Source organism: Quercus robur, chromosome 7 (assembly GCF_932294415.1).
Source record: "Quercus robur chromosome 7, dhQueRobu3.1, whole genome shotgun sequence".
NCBI classification, from domain to species: domain Eukaryota; kingdom Viridiplantae; phylum Streptophyta; class Magnoliopsida; order Fagales; family Fagaceae; genus Quercus; species Quercus robur.
Window position 1 is genome coordinate 26,776,215 of NC_065540.1, and position 16,335 is coordinate 26,792,549.

Here is a 16,335-nt window from a genome sequence, read left to right on the forward strand (position 1 = left end):
GTGTAGACTGGGTTAATAGTTACCCTTTATATTCTCTTAGAAATCTTCTTATAATTCTCTCTGATCATGGTCCATTCAAACTAGATTTGGAAGTTCAAGGCCCTTTCAGGAAAAGACCCTTTAGATTTGAACAAATGTGGCTTACACATCCTGGGTGCAGAGAGATGATTCAACAGGCTTGGGATGTGCAGTCTCATGGTTCTAGGGCTGTTAGGTTGAGAAACAAGATTCTAAATGTGAGAAGGACATCTTTGAAGTGGAATAGGGAGGTGTTTGGAAAGGTAGAGAATTGCATCAGGATGAAACAAACTGCCTTACAACATATTCAAAATTCAATCAAATCTATGGATGATGTTCAAAAGGAGAAAAATCTTAGAGAGGAAATTGAGGTGTTGCTTGACAGGGAGGAATTAATGTGGGCTCAAAAGGTAGGGACCAAGTGGATTCTACAAGGGGATAGGAATACTAGATTTTTTCAAACTGTGGTCAAACAAAGAAGGGCTAGGAGTAGAATATTACAAATTAAAAATGATCAAGGCCTTTTTACTGACATACCAGAAGAGATTGAAAACATCCTCACTTCACATTTCAAGAAAAGCTATGAGAACTATAACAATACCAGTGTAAATGATATCATCCATGAGCTTGAAAATCTACCTATTCCTGTCTTATCTGAGCAACAATGTAGCATGCTAAATAGGCCAATTTTTTATATAGAAATTAAGGAGGCAGTTTTCCAATTAGGGACTCATAAGGCCCCTGGACCTGATGGCATTCTTGCTTTTTTCTTTCAAGAATTCTGGAACATGGTCAAATTTGATGTCATTAATACTATACAAGCCTTCTTCCATTCAAGTTCTTTGTTTAAGCCCCTTAACCATACTTTTATCACCCTTATTCCCAAAGTTGCATATCCTAATGAGGTTACACATTTTAGGCCTATTAGTCTGTGCAATGTGGTTTATAAAGTCATTTTTAAACTTCTAGTCAACAGACTAAAGCCTATCATGGATAGCCTGATAACTCCCTATCAAAATGCTTCCATTCAAGGAAAAAATATTTCGGATGATATTCTATTAGCTCATGAAATCTTGAATGTCCTTAGGAAAAAGAAAGGAAGAAAATTCAGCTTTGGTGCTTTAAAGATAGACATGAGTAAAGCCTATGATAGGGTAAATTCGAATTTTCTAAAAGCAGTGCTATCTGTGATGAAGTTTGACTCAAAATGGATTAATTGGATTATGGAATGTGTGTCCTCTGTGTCATACACTTTACTTGTAAATGGGAACCTGACAACCCTTTTCATACCTGCACAAGGATTGAGGCAAGGGGACCCTTTGTCCCTTATCTTTTTCTTTTGTGTGCAAACATCCTTTCCATTTCCTTTCTTGAAGCAAAAAGTTTTAATAGGATAAAAGGGGTAAAATTAGGGAGGAATGGGCTGTCTTTTACTCACTTGTTGTTTGCTGATGATTCCCTTTTATTCTTTAGAAAGGACAAGCACTCATTTGAAAATATAATGAAGATCCTTGATTGGTATTGTAAGCTCTCGGGTCAGAAAATTAACTTGTCCAAATTTGATCTATATTGTTCTCCTAATATGCATGAGTCTGATCAAAATTCCTTAGCTCGAGGGCTGCAAGTGAATCCGGTCCAAAATCCTATCAAATATCTTGGTTTGGATTTCAAATTAAGAGGGAATAGAGTTGCTGATTTCTAGTTTCTTATTGATAAACTAAATTCTAAACTGCAAGGATGGAAAGTAAAACTTCTATCTCAAGCAGGCAGAATAACCCTCATTTCATCAGTTTTACAATTCCTCCCTCTTTATACTTTCTCTTGTTTTAGGGTACCTGGAAGTATATGCAACAAAATGGATTCCATTATGAGGGCTTTTTGGTGGGGGCATGAGCCTGGAGAACATAAACTGCATCTTGTCAACTGGGATCAACTTTGTCAACCAAAGAGAAATGGTGGCTTAGGACTTAAGAAGTTTAGTTTAATGAATCAAGCTTTGTTAGCCAAACTGTGCTACACTTTCTTGAGCACAAAATCCTATGATAAGAACTAAGGTGTTCATGATTGGCTAGTAACTAGTGGTGAGATGGTTATTTATGCCTTTCTCATTAGGTTCTAGTCCTAACAATCAAAATCATGTGACTTCAAAATCAAGGTCATGTGATCAAAACCTATAAACAACTCCCACACAACATGCACTACTTAGCTAATACTAGCAAAGTGCAGAGGAAATATAAGCTCATCCAATCTAAACAAGGTACACAAGCATGTTATGTAAAGATAATAGGCCAACCTTGATTACAAATCCAAGATATATAATACAAAACATATTTCTTCTTCTCTTTTTTATTTATTATTATTTATTTTTAAAGGAATAACAAAAACAACATATTATGAAATGCATGAATATATTACAATGCAAATCCTAAAAGCCAAAAAAAAAAAAAAAAAAATTCAAAAGAAGAATGGTCATAAAGAGTATTAAGAAGAATCACAAAGACCTTTTGCATCCAAAACTTCTTAGATGCAACTCTAGCTTTGGAGTTATTATTCATATTAGAATGATGTGCAACTCCAGGGTTGGTATAAAGGTTTAAAACCTTTACCAATTCACCAATAAGTACCATAGGATCTTGTGCTTGAGGCACAGGTACTTTTGGCTTATTTGCTCGCTTTGCAGCTGGCAACTTGAAACAATTTGGGCGAATATGCCTAGCCTTTCCACAAAAATGACAAACCCACAAAGTTATATCATGCATCTTATCCTTAGGGAGGTTAGGATTCTTAGGCTTAAAGTCTTTATGATCAACCCTAATCTTCCTAGGAGGTGGTGTAACTTCTATTGGTTTGACAATCTCACTCTTGGGAGGCTTAGAAGAAGAAACAAAGTTTGTGGAATGAGTTTTAGACACCGAGAAGGGGTATTATTCAGTTCTAGGTTAACACAATAAAATCATATCATGTAAATAATGCGGAAATATAAAGAACACAATGATATGATAACTCAGGAAAACCTAACCAATAAAAAACCTGAGGAGGATTTAAGCTAGTTATCCTCAAGGTAAGACAGATCCATTATGAAAGAATTGAAGTTTGTACAATAGAACTTAGACCACTAACATCCTATTGTTACCTCGAGTAGAAAATTTACTACCACGACCATGTGACAACTCCGAGTCCATGGACTACTTCTTTTTTTGATCCACTGCAACCACAAGTTCTCCTACTTGTGACTTTGAGACTCAACTCAAAAGTTTCAAATCTTCTTTAAAATTCTTTATGCAACAACTAAAGATTTCTTGACACGAATCTTGATCTTGACACCTCTATGTGTGTGTATAAAGGTAAAAACCTTTAGATCTCACAAAAGATTCAACACACAACTCTCCAAAGACTTATAAAATGTAGCTAGGGTTTTTCCTTTTATACTTGAAGTAAAACACAAAACCCTACACGTCAAACGAGCTTGGGCTAAATTCGAATTTCTGCAAAAAAATAAATCTGCACGTTGTTTGATCGATCAAGTCTAATTTTCGATTGATCGAGCCTTGCAGATTTAGTCCAATAATTTCTGCAATCACTCGATTCCAATTTTACAAGTAAACACACTTTGAGCAAGCCTAAACCTAGACTCTATGTTTTGATCATGGTTTGCCAACACATTACAAATTGAAGTTCTAATACATTAGTTCCTAAAGTCTTAGAACCTCACACAAAGTTTTCTCAAGCTCAATCGACACTATAAAATAATATGATGTGTCTCTACACTTATACACATGTCATATTCCTAATGTACGTTGAAACCAGAGGTTCTAAATATGTTTAGAATTGTATTCTCTCTCTCATTATTACCAGATATCCCTCCCTTAGGTTTCCTAAGGATTTTCTTTTTCTTTTCTTTTCATAATTTGGCTATCAGGGCAGAAGATGTTACGAGTATGCTGGAGAACATGATATTGACTTTGGAGGAAGAGGAGATTATTGAGATTCTAGACGAAGGACGAAAAGAAGGGCTAGAAAGTTGTGCACTTAGTCTGATTGGGAAGTTCCTTACTTGTCACCCTTTCAATAAGAGGGCAGCCATAAGTACTTTGAAAAGGGCATGGGGATTGGAGGAAGCTGTCCAGATTGTTGAGGTGGGAACAGATTTATTTCAACTCAAATTTCAATCCGAGTTTGAGATGAATCGTGTGCTTAAGGGTGGTTCATGGACTTTTGATAACCAGGTTTTGATGTTGCTTCAATGGAAAGTACGGATGATAGTTAACAATGTTAAGTTTGATTTAGTTTCCCTTTGGGTGCAAATATGGGGTGCTCCTTTTGATTTGGTGTCACCTAAAATTGCAGAGGCTGTGGGAAGTAGATTGGGCTTGGTGGTTGAGGTGGAGAAAAAACAAAAACCTTGAGGACCAGAGCTATTTTATGAGAGTTAAAGTTGCTATTCCATTAGCAAAACCGATCCAAAGAGGTGCGTTCTTGGCTAGTTCAGATGGTACGAGTCATTAGGTTACTTTTAAGTATGAGCGACTTCCCTTGTTTTGCCATCATTGCGGTATACTGGGATATGATTTAAAGCATTGTGCCCCATATTTTGCTTTAACTAAGAATGAGGGGGAGGTAATCTGTCAATATGGAGACTGGTTGAAGGCTACGGGTGGTCGAAATCGTTCACCTCCTCGCAGGAATTCTAATAGGGAAAAAGTAGTTGGGGAGGTCCGGACTGGTCAAGTTAGCCACAGAGTAGAGGTGGCGGACAGTGGGGCAACTATCCTTAACCCTAGGGAACAAGATGAGTTACGTAAGGAAAGGAACTACGAAAAACAAGGAACAAATTTAGAAGTGAAATATGTGGCAACCGAAATTAATGGGATTGAGGTGACAGACAAGGAAGGGGTGCGATTTGGTGTATCTGATACTAAAGTCACTGTGCTAAATTCAAATGCAAGGGATATCGTTGAAGTGGAAGATCCCATGCACGTGGTGATTGCGGATTCTGGAATTGGGCCTCGAAGCCCAAAACCAAAGGCAACATGGACTAGGCTAAGACGCATGGAAATTGGGCCTGTGGAACTCATCAAGGAAGGGGCCAAGTCTGTTTTGGGGAAACGAATTACAAGCAGAAAGGGTAGCAACTTGGTTGAGGATGAGCAACTTGAAGTGGTGAAGTGAGGTAAAAGCAGTGCTGATTCTAATTTAGAGGAAACGGCGGGGGTGCCCATGCACCCTTGCTAAATGCAATGAATCTTCTCAGTTGGAACTACCAAGGGCTTGGGAACTCTTGGACAGTTCAAAGCCTTTACAAGTTAGTGAGGGATCAAGCTCCCATAGTCTATTTCTTCATGGAGACAAGACTAGATAAAGACAGTTTTGCAAAACATGGTTGGGAGTTGCCTTTCCCGAATAAGTTCATTGTAAAGAAGCCTTATTTTGGGGGAGGTTTAGTATTGATATGGAAATCAGAGGTTCAGTTAGATGTTATTAATTTTATAGAGAATCATATATTAGTGAAGGTGGTCGAGGATGATGGTTTTACTTGGTTTTTGACAAGTTTCTATGGGCGCTATTATCACATATTTCCTCGTTTTTGGATGGGTTGTGGTGGTGTGTAGGAGATTTCAATGCGATTCTTCATCAGTCAGAAAAGCAAAGTAGACATCCACCTCAGTATAAATAGATGAAAGAGTTTCAAGCAGCATTGGAGTTATGTAACTTATTTAATTTGGGTTTTCAAGGGTACAAATTTACGTGGAACAACAAAAGACCTGGGGCAGCAAATACTAGAGAAAGATTGGATCAAGCTGTTGCAAATTATGAGTGGAAGGAAAAGTTTTCTGCTAGTTCTCTCAGCCACGGGTTCAGCCATGGATCTGACCATGTCCTAATTTTTCTTCAAACTAGAATAGACCGTGATTTCAAGGGAGGAGGGCCTTGTGGTTTCAGGTTTGAAGAATCTTGGCTGATGTGGGATAAGTGCGAAGGAGTGGTCATGGATTCTTTGGTCAATTCGGGTGGAGTGGCAACTGGTTTACGTGCAACAGTGGACAAGATTAAGGGTTGTAGGGCAAAATTATTGGCCTAGGGTTTGGCCAAAACATCTCTTGATACGGATGAGAAAAAACATTTAACTAAAAGATTGAAAAGATGAATGAAGAAGAGTTATCAGAAGAGAGAAGAGAGGAAGTCCTGGTGGCAAGCAAAAAATTAGATGATATTCTTCTTAAGCAGGAAATTATTTGGGTGCAACGATCTTGAGTATCCTGATTAAAGCATGGAGATAGGAATACAAAGTTTTTCCATTCAAAAGCTTCCCAAAGGTGCAAAAGGAATTTCATTCATGTTATTAAAAACCAGCATGGTAATTGGGTGGAGGACATTAGAGACGTGGCGGAGGTGGCTGTTAATTATTTTGAGACCATATTTCACTCAGGTACATGTGAAAGGATGGAAGAATGTCTAAACACAATTCCCCAAAGGATGACTACAAATATGAAGGAAGAGTTGTCTAGGCCTTACAGCATGGAGGAAGTAAAAGCATCATTATTTCAAATGGGACCTACTAAAGCTCGAGGACCCGATGGTATGAATGCTCTTTTTTATCAAAAGTTTTGGCATATTGTTGGTAATGATGTTAGTTCTGCTGTGTTGGATTTTCTGAATTTTGGTAATATGATACTTGAAATAAATTATACTCATATTGTTCTTACTCCAAAAATTAAGTCACTAGAGAAGATGACAGATTTCAAACCCATTAGTTTGTGCAATGTTATTTACAAAATAATCTCTAAAGTGCTAGCTAATAGACTGGAGATTATATTACCCCAGTTGATCTCCCCTACCCAAATTGCTTTTGTGCCAGGTTGACTTATCACTGATAATGTGTTGATAGCCTATGAAAATTTACACGCCATGCACAGGAGAAAAAAGGGGAAGAAAGGATCTCTAGCCTTGAAATTAGATGTCAGTAAAGCTTTTGACCGAGTAGAGTGGGCCTTCCTGAGTGGTATGATGGTTAGACTGGGATTTCCTAAGGATTGGATTAATAGGGTGATGAGTTGTGTCACCACACCTTCCTTTTCGGTTCAGATTAATGGTAAAGCATATGGAAACATTACCCCATCGAGAAGGCTCTGCCAAGGGGACCCTTTATCACCTTATCTATTTCTTTTATGTGCAAAAGGGTTCACTTCTTTGCTATCCAAAGCGGAATATGAGAGGCAGCTTCATGGTGTACAAATTTGCAGAAGGGTGCCTAGTATTTCTAACTTGCTTTTTGTAGATGATTCTTTAATTTTCTGTCAGGCAAATCAAGAAGAAATGCAGGTGATTTCTGATACGTTGCAATTGTATGCAAAACCTTCTGGACAATGCATCAATTTTGAGAAGTCATCAGTATATTTTAGTAGTAATACATCTGAGAGACAGAAGCAATCATCAAACAAGCCTTGGGAGTCAGGGAAGTGGATAGATTTGATTCTTATTTGGGTTTGCCGACTTTGGTTAGGAGGGCCAAGTACCAAACATTTGCATATCTTAAGGAGCGGGTTTGGAAAAAACTTTAGGGGTGGAAAGGTAGAATGCTATCTCGAGTCGGAAAAGAAGTTCTTATCAAAGCAGTGGCCCAATCAATTCCAACATATACTATGGGAGTGTTCTTGCTGTCAGTAAAGCTTTACAATGAGTTAGATGCTCTATGTGCAAGATTTTGGTGGGGGCAGATTGGCAATGAACGGAAAATTCATTGGAAGAGTTGGAATTTTTTGACGAAATCTAAGAAGGAAGGTGGTATGGGATTCCGGGATATCAGGAGTTTTAATCTAGCTATGTTGGCAAAGCAAGGTTTGAGGATGTTACAAGACCAAAACTCACTCTTATCTAGGTGTTTCAAGGCCAAGTATTTTCCAAGATGTAGCTTTATGGAGGTGGCAGATTGTCCTAACAGTTCCTATGTTTGGAAGAGTGTGCTGGCTGCTCAACAAATCTTAAAAATGGGTTGCTATTGGATAGTGGGCACCAGTTCTTCAATATGAGTGATGAAAGACAAGTGGATACTGAATCATCCTGCTAATAAGATTCTATTTCCTACTGAACATTGAAAGTTCAAAAACGTGTACAAAACACCTTTGAACGTTTAGACCCCCAAAATACAACTTAACTAATACAAGCAATATGTCAAACAACTAGTGTGCGGAAACTTAACACATGCTATAATACGAAATTGGTTAAATACTATCTAAGCCATAACAAAATAAAACCACAGCAGATAATATAAAGGCAAAGATAGAGAGGAAGGAAGATGCAAACACAAAGACAACACGCGATGTGTTATCGAAGAGGAAACCGAAGTCCTCGGCGAAAAACCTCTCCGCCGCCCTCCAAGCGGTAATCAATCCACTAGAAAATACAGTTGGGATACAAGGACAGCAATAGACCCTCCAAGCCTAATCTACCCAGTGCACCTAAGCCCTCTAAGCTTCTTGCTTCAACGAGGTTGCGCCGAACCTTTTTCTTTTCTAGCTTCCCGGATTCTGCTACTAGACCATAGCATCAACCAATGAAGATTGGTTCCTTCCTAACTGCTTCCCAGAAATCCAAACAACTGTCTCACAGTGATGATGATGGTGAGAACCAGGTTTGGTATAATGCCTCTCAAGGATTTGACAATGGAGAGGAAGAGAGTTGAGGAATTTGAAGAGACTCTAAGGTAGAGATTGTGGGTGAAGCAATCTGGTTTTTCTTTAGGGTTTCTCTCTCAAAATTCTCTCTAGAAGCTCTCTTTCAATCGTGGGTAAAAGGGGTATTTATACTGGAGTGGGAGAGGAATGTGAAACGTCAGGTTTTACAAAACAGGGGTGGCTTGCGGCTTGACCTCGCGGCTTGACTAAGTCGCGAGATTCAGTCGCGAGTTAACCGTATGGCCAGTTGTCCTGTTTTGTCCTGTAGTGCTCCAGCTAGCATGACTGTTCATCTTCCAGCATGCTTGGCACGTGTGCTGCTTCTGGCGGCTTGCAGCCGCGAGTAACCCGCGAGTCCCAGCCGCGAGTCTCTGTTTTCTTGCACACTCTTGAGCAATCTTCACTCTATCTCACTCACTACCCTTACAACAAACCCACCTAAATACAGGGTTACTAAATGCTGAATTACAAGCAAGTTTGGCACGGAATAAAGCCAATTAGATGGTTGAATAAATTCAACCTTACAATCTCCCCCTTTGGCTATTCCGTGACAAAACCCTAAAACAGACTCTAGACTTAACATGTGAGTTGGGAACAGTTGAACAAAACTCACTCACACCTAACTCTAGAAGCTGTGAAGCACTTGAATCATATGAACATAATACTCCTGAAACACAACAATACACCATGATCATTGTAAGCAGAAAATTATAAATGCATATGAAACAGGCAATATGTGATCAAGCAAAGATGGAGTTAATAAACAAACCATGGCTTGATCAACCAAGTGAACACCACAAGGTAGTGATCACAGTGCTCATTCACACTTGGAATGAACACAAGGACATACAAGTTAACAAGCACAAGGCAAGACACTTGTATGCTCAAACACTCAACCAATGCATAACACACAAGGCATATGCATCTAGGAACAATCCTACAAGGGCACAAGAGTGACAGTACATAAACCAAAATGCAGAACATTTAGATTAAAGTACTGATTTTAACATAGCATAAAGGCTGCATTAAGCAAGGTACATACCATAAAGCCTACAAACTATGCATAAAACATTAACCCTAAAAGCTTACAAAAGCACATGGGTACAAACACAAAAGCATTCTGAATAACATCATCAAAATATATTAAAGTTTAAACCAAGATTATAAGTTATGAATTAGAAACAACTATACACCAAAACACAGTGTATCAAAACCATTAAAACACTAAAAGTACCCAACAAACATAAACCTAAAAACAAAAGTATGACAAAAGTATGTGTGTACTCCCCCTATCACTATGCACACTTCCCTTTGAACTTTTCTCCCCCTTACTGAATGCTCTCCCCCTTTTTGTCACGAATAGCTAAAGACTCTCGTCCAACTTTCGTTGAATCTCATCTAGCTGATTCTCCATAGTCTTGAGACGCATTTGGACATGGTTGTTTGTGGAGTAGAGAAGTGCCACAAGCTCATCAACGCGTTTCTGAATATGCTCAAGTACACTGCCGACTCTATCAGTATGAGGAGCAGTCTGTGCTTGCGGAATACTAGCCGGTGAAGCTTCAGGAACAGCACGTGATGTAGATGTGGTATGTGCAGGTGTCTCTGAGTCAGGGGCAGATGGAGTAACCGGAGAGATGTGAGCACTTCTTGGTGATTTAGAGGAGTGACTTCTGCTAGCTTAAAGAGTGAACAAGGAAATGGGACGTTGACGAGTCAACATTTTTCCATCTGCAGGAGGAATAATGCCTGCACGAAGAATGAGCTTCATGATGAGACTGCAAAATGGAATAATTCCTCGAGCTGCAGATCGACACGCGGTCTTCCTCAAGGTGTAGTAGATGTGAGCACATATATCAATGGGGGCTCCTGTAATGAGGTCACAAAGAAATAGAGCTCTCCCAAGATTGATGAATGTAGTGTTGGACAGTGGGTAGAGATTGGTGAACATGATCAACTTCAGTGTGGTCAGCTCAGGTGCAAACTTTGCGGTGCTGATGGATGTTCCTGCACTGGATACTTCATGATCATATCCTAGGATTTGTAAAATTTCTCCAACTTCTGGATTTCGTTCATCATAAGGAGTTATATTCACATTCTGAGGTCTGGTGATGCTGAGAAGATCTGCGATGGAGTCTGGGGTAACACTAAACTCTGTTCCTCTGACCCAGAAAATGAGTTGAGGTCCAAGATCAGTTGCATTGGAGAAGCATTCTTTGACCAGCTCATCCATTGGATCATCAAAGTTCCCAAACAAGTTTGCCCAATCTCGTTTCTTAAAGATTCGAGGGATGAAAGTGGTCCCTAAGGTGTTGAACTCTACCACCCGTTCCAATATAGTGGTTGACTTGTCAAACACATTTGAGTAGGCGTGTGAGTTAAGCGGAAGTCTGAACCTATCCTTATTGGGATCTTGAGATGCCTGAGATGATAGACGAGTCCTTTTAGCAACTGGTGTTGCTGGTTCGTCAGCAACAATGTCTTTACCCCTGGAAGATCGACGAGACATCTGCAAGAGAACATGCCCACAGCAAAGAACCAAACAACAATACCACACAAGATAATTGTCAACAAGATTCAGTGTAAACAAAATTTCAATATATAAACACAAACTGAAGATAGTGCAGACCCAGCCAAACTTCCAACAATACAAAGAAGCACAAAATAACAGGTGCAGCAAAATGGTGATAGTGCACCAAGACATAGATAGACAACACAACTGACAAAACTGTTAATGAGACAGGTTATCATGACCATGATATGCAAACAGATACAGCATTCGAACATTTAGAGCAGATAACATAAATCACTCCATCAGAGATATGAACAAGGGAAAATATTTCAACATGAAGAAACCAATCATCCACACTAGAGCACATGGTTTAGAGACATACATTATGTTATCAGAAAAACTCAGTAACCAATACCGAACACCAACATCAATACTTAAGCAAGTGAAATGAGTAAGTCAAATAGACACCAAACCCATTTAAGAAAAGATTTTGAGACTCAATAATAGGCAAAAATCAGAACAATGAAAAACACATTGTGACCGCTCAGCATGAAAACAGGAGAGAACAATATCAAACAAGACACTCCATACCCATTACACAAAGAGAGAAGTATTTCGAACATACTAACAGTCCAAACAGTAACAAAAATATGCAGGAAAAAGAAAATGAGATTGAGAAAGCAAAACCCATACATTTTCTTGATGATTTGGATAAGAAATGAAGCACCAATGAGGTTTGAAAATGGATTCACGAAGTATTTGGAAGGAAGATAGTTTAGAGAGAAGATGAACAGTTCCAAAAGTTCGAGGGAAAACTGAAAAGAGGTTTAAAAACTACTCCTGTTTCTGCAAAACACGCGTTTTTTGCGACTTGATTAAGTCGCCATACAGTCGCCAGCTCAAGCCGCCAAAGCACTCAAGAACAAAAATTTGAAAATTTTTCTAAGTGTTTTTCGCGACTGGAAGGTCTACCCGCGAGTGAGTCGCGAGCTGAGCCGCGAAAATCTCTGAGTAAACCTCGCGACTGGACCTTCCACTCGCGAACAAGTCGCCAAAAATGACCAGCGAAGATGCGACTGAGGCTCGCGACTTGACATACCTGCGACTGAGCCGCCAAAACAGGGCAAAACTGGATTTTTGAAATTTTCAGATTTTTAAAACAAAATACTTTCCAAAAACACCTAAAACACTCAAAAATCTTTTTGTGCTTGAATTAACAAAGATTGAGCATGTGAAAACATATTTCATCAAGTACAATCACACAAATGAATATGACATTTATTGAACATAAACTTGTGTGTTGTGTGTGGATATCAACAATGAGATAGTCCTTTGTCTAATGTGAAGCTTCAATGATCAATTCAACCAAGGCATACACAATTAGCACTAGATTATGTGACCCATCTCAATTATAGAAATATGTATATATGACCTCCCACACAACTTGATAACATAACTTGGAGCTTATCATTTGACTCCACTTTCAATCATAACATTTGATCTTTTTGATCTTTTGAGGCAATCATCTCTCATTGTGAGAGTGATATATGACATTTCACTTTAAAGAACAGGCCTTTGGCCTTTTTGAATAAAACATTCACTTTAATATAAGGTCGCTTACCCTTTTTCCTAGTCAAATACTAGAATGTGCGACAGGCTTTTGCAGCTCAATATCTCTTTTCATTTGGAGATTTACATTTGGTGAGCTCTTTTTAGCAAAACAAAAATAAAAAGTGGGAAGATATATAGACACAAGTCTATGCATGTCTCAAGATCAACATAACCATTCACTAATCATTCATGACAAGTTTGAAGATCTATTTACAACAATCACATAGATTTCAAGATTTTTCCCACAGTGATATAAGTGCATGAAAACAAGCAATGCTCGAAAATGCACAAAGCCATTAGCACAAAGGTACAAGGCAAAACAAGTTTTGAGACAAAACTCAACAAAGTCAATCAAGCTTTTTAATTTTCTAATTTTTATGTGATTTTTGGATTTTTGACACAAGAAACAAAAAGATTGATAAAACAAAATTAAAAATATTCACAAGTAGACAAGCAAACAACCAACATAAAAAACAGCAAACAAACCAAACAAACATCATCGCAAAGCATATGAAGTATTAATGCATGGACATGTTGTAATGCTTATGCATGAGTACCCTTTTTCACCCACACGTCACTTGCGTTTGGGGTGATTTCCTTATAGGATTGGGTACGGGAGTTAGGGCTTTCAAACCTTCGTGAGAAGCTTTCCAAGCAGTTGGTGAATGCACCAATCATCTTCATCACGTTCATCATTCCGGGATCTCCATTTTGATCTCTAGATTGATCACCTGCCCAAATTCTCCTATCATTTCTGGGTCCTCCTGACCTTTGAGGAGTTGCACTGTTCTTTGCTCTCAGCTTTTGGAAATTTGGTCGAGTATGCCCTTGAAGTCCGCAATAATGGCACACATAAGTTCCTCTAGGACCTCTTTGTGGTCGTGGACGTGACTTGGCACGAGATTCAGACCTGCCCACAGACTGATTACGGGGATTCAGCATCCGTTGGTTCACCACATTCTTCTTCTCCTCCACCTTGAGCTTCTCACCAGTAAGGTCAGCTACAACTGGATCTTTGGCCTTTACAAACTTCACTTCTTTAGTGCATTTCCAGATGAACTACTTCCTCCGGTATATCCCAATCCGGATTTGTCAGAAAAGCTCTTTTGAGATGATATAACATCATCTAGCTTCTTGGTGGTGACCCTCTCTATTTTAACATTCGCTTGCACAACCTCATTCTCAAGAAATCTCACTTTTGTGTAAGCTTCGGACAACTCACCATTCAGTGTTTCTATCTCACATTTGGCCTCCCTATATCGAATTAGGAGACTTTTGTAGTCCTCCTCAGCCTTCTTCATTTTTCTCACAGCAGTCTTGGCCACCCTTGTGTACTCACCTGACTTCTCCAAGAGTGAGTTATAATTCTCTTGAAGATTTGCTGTGCTTTCATCTTCTTCAGCATCTGATTCTTCAACAATTCCTAGTGATTCATCATCACTATGTTCTCCAAGGTCTCGTACAAGCAGATTCAGCTCGTCCGAAGACTCAACATGAGCAATAGTCATAAAAGCTGAATAGTTCCCCTCTCCATCACAGCTCTCTTCAGATTCTGAGTCAGACGAATCCGAGTCACTCAAGGTCGTGGCATACACTTTACCTTTTGATTTCAAATAATTCGGACATTCCTTCTTAAAGTGTCCATGCCCGTTACATTCGAAACAAGTGACACCTTGTGTGGGTTGAGATTCTTTTCCATCTTTCTTTTTGAAATCCCTCTTCTCCCTTCCAGAACTTTGGAATTTTCTTTTATCATGAAATTTGCCATTATTTTTGAATTTCAAAAACTTTCTGAAATTTTTGACAAGGTAGGCTACATCTTTGTCAACCACATCTTCTCCCGATGAGTCTTGATCTTCCACCTTCTCATTAATGGTCTTTAGAGCAAGGGATTTACTCTTCCGTTGATTGGGCAGCGACATCTCATAAGTCTGCAGAGAACCAACCAGCTCCTGTACTTTGATGTCATCAAGATCCTTGCTCTCTTCAATTGCTGTCACTTTAGCACGAAAACTTTCCGGCAATGATCGAAGGATCTTCCTTACAATCTTTAAGTCCTCCGTTTTCTCCCCCAAGTTGAACTTACTGACAACCACCTCATTTAGCTTCCCATAGAAAGAGTCAAAAGACTCATCCTCACTCATTTTGAGCTCCTCAAACCGAGTGGTCAGCATTTGTAACTTGGTGTCTTTCACTTTCTTCGTGCCTTCATAAGTTGTTTCCAGAATCTCCCATGCTTCTTTAGCAATGGTAATGTGAGAAATCCTGTGAAATTCATCTGGAGACACACCACAGAAAATAGCATTGAGTGCTTTACTGTTAGCATTAGATGCAGCAAGTGCTGCCTTATCCCATGTGGATTTAGCTGCCTCAGGTTTGGTCCAACCAATCTCAACAGCATCCCAAACGGATTCATCAATAGAACACAGAAAAGCTCTCATACGAACCTTCCAAAAAGCATAATTACTACCATCAAAATATGGAGGTGCATTTAGGGATTGAGACCTATCCATCTCAAAAAGGAGTCAAGGATCACATAATGGTAATGAAACCAATAGCAATATACCCGCTCTGATACCAATTGAAAGTTCAAAAACGTGTACAAAACACCTTTGAACGTTTAGACCCCCAAAATACAACTTAACCAATACAAGCAATATGTCAAACAACTAGTGTGCGGAAACTTAACACATGCTATAATACGAAATTGGTTAAATACTATCTAAGCCATAACAAAATAAAACCACAGCAGATAATATAAAGGCAAAGATAGAGAGGAAGGAAGATGCAAACACAAAGACAACACGCGATGTGTTATCAAAGAGGAAACCGAAGTCCTCGGCGAAAAACCTCTCCGCCGCCCTCCAAGCGGTAATCAATCCACTAGAAAATACAGTTGGGATACAAGGACAGCAATAGACCCTCCAAGCCTAATCTACCCAGTGCACCTAAGCCCTCCAAGCTTCTTGCTCCAACGAGGTTGCGCCGAACCTTTTTCTTTTCTAGCTTCCCGGATTCCGCTACTAGACCATAGCATCAACCAATGAAGATTGGTTCCTTCCTAACTGCTTCCCAGAAATCCAAACAACTGTCTCATAGTGATGATGATGGTGAGAACCAGGTTTGGTATAATGCCTCTCAAGGATTTGACAATGGAGAGGAAGAGAGTTGAGGAATTTGAAGAGACTCTAAGGTAGAGATTGTGGGTGAAGCAATCTGGTTTTTCTTTAGGGTTTCTCTCTCAAAATTCTCTCTAGAAGCTCTCTTTCAATCGTGGGTAAAAGGGGTATTTATACTGGAGTGGGAGAGGAATGTGAAACGTCAGGTTTTACAAAACAGGGGTGGCTCGCGGCTTGACCTTGCGGCTTGACTAAGTCGCGAGATCCAGTCGCGAGTTAACCGTATGGCCAGTTGTTCTGTTTTGTCCTGTAGTGCTCCAGCTAGCATGACTGTTCATCTTCCAGCATGCTTGGCATGTGTGCTGCTTCTGGCGGCTTGCAGCCGCGAGTAACCCGCAAGTCC

The 16,335-nt window shown here is 39.4% G+C and overlaps 1 protein-coding gene across 1 annotated transcript; it reads left to right on the top strand.

The window, feature by feature from the left end:
* The first annotated feature begins 6,504 nt into the window (after positions 1–6,504).
* Positions 6,505–8,045, top strand: LOC126691223 (uncharacterized). Its single transcript, XM_050386283.1, has 3 exons — positions 6,505–6,679; positions 6,905–7,500; positions 7,734–8,045. Exons 1-3 carry the CDS (start codon positions 6,505–6,507, stop codon positions 8,043–8,045), a joined length of 1,083 nt encoding a protein of 360 aa, XP_050242240.1.
* Positions 8,046–16,335: the final 8,290 nt, after the last annotated feature.

Coding starts and splice junctions, on each gene's coding strand:
- LOC126691223 (XM_050386283.1), top strand. CDS start 6,505: ATGAAGGAAGAGTTGTCTAGGCCTTACAGCATGGAGGAAGTAAAAGCA. Junction 6,680..6,904: donor GTTGGATTTTCTGAATTTTG/GTAATATGATAC, acceptor ATGTGTTGATAG/CCTATGAAAATTTACACGCC. Junction 7,501..7,733: donor TAGATTTGATTCTTATTTGG/GTTTGCCGACTT, acceptor TGGTGGGGGCAG/ATTGGCAATGAACGGAAAAT.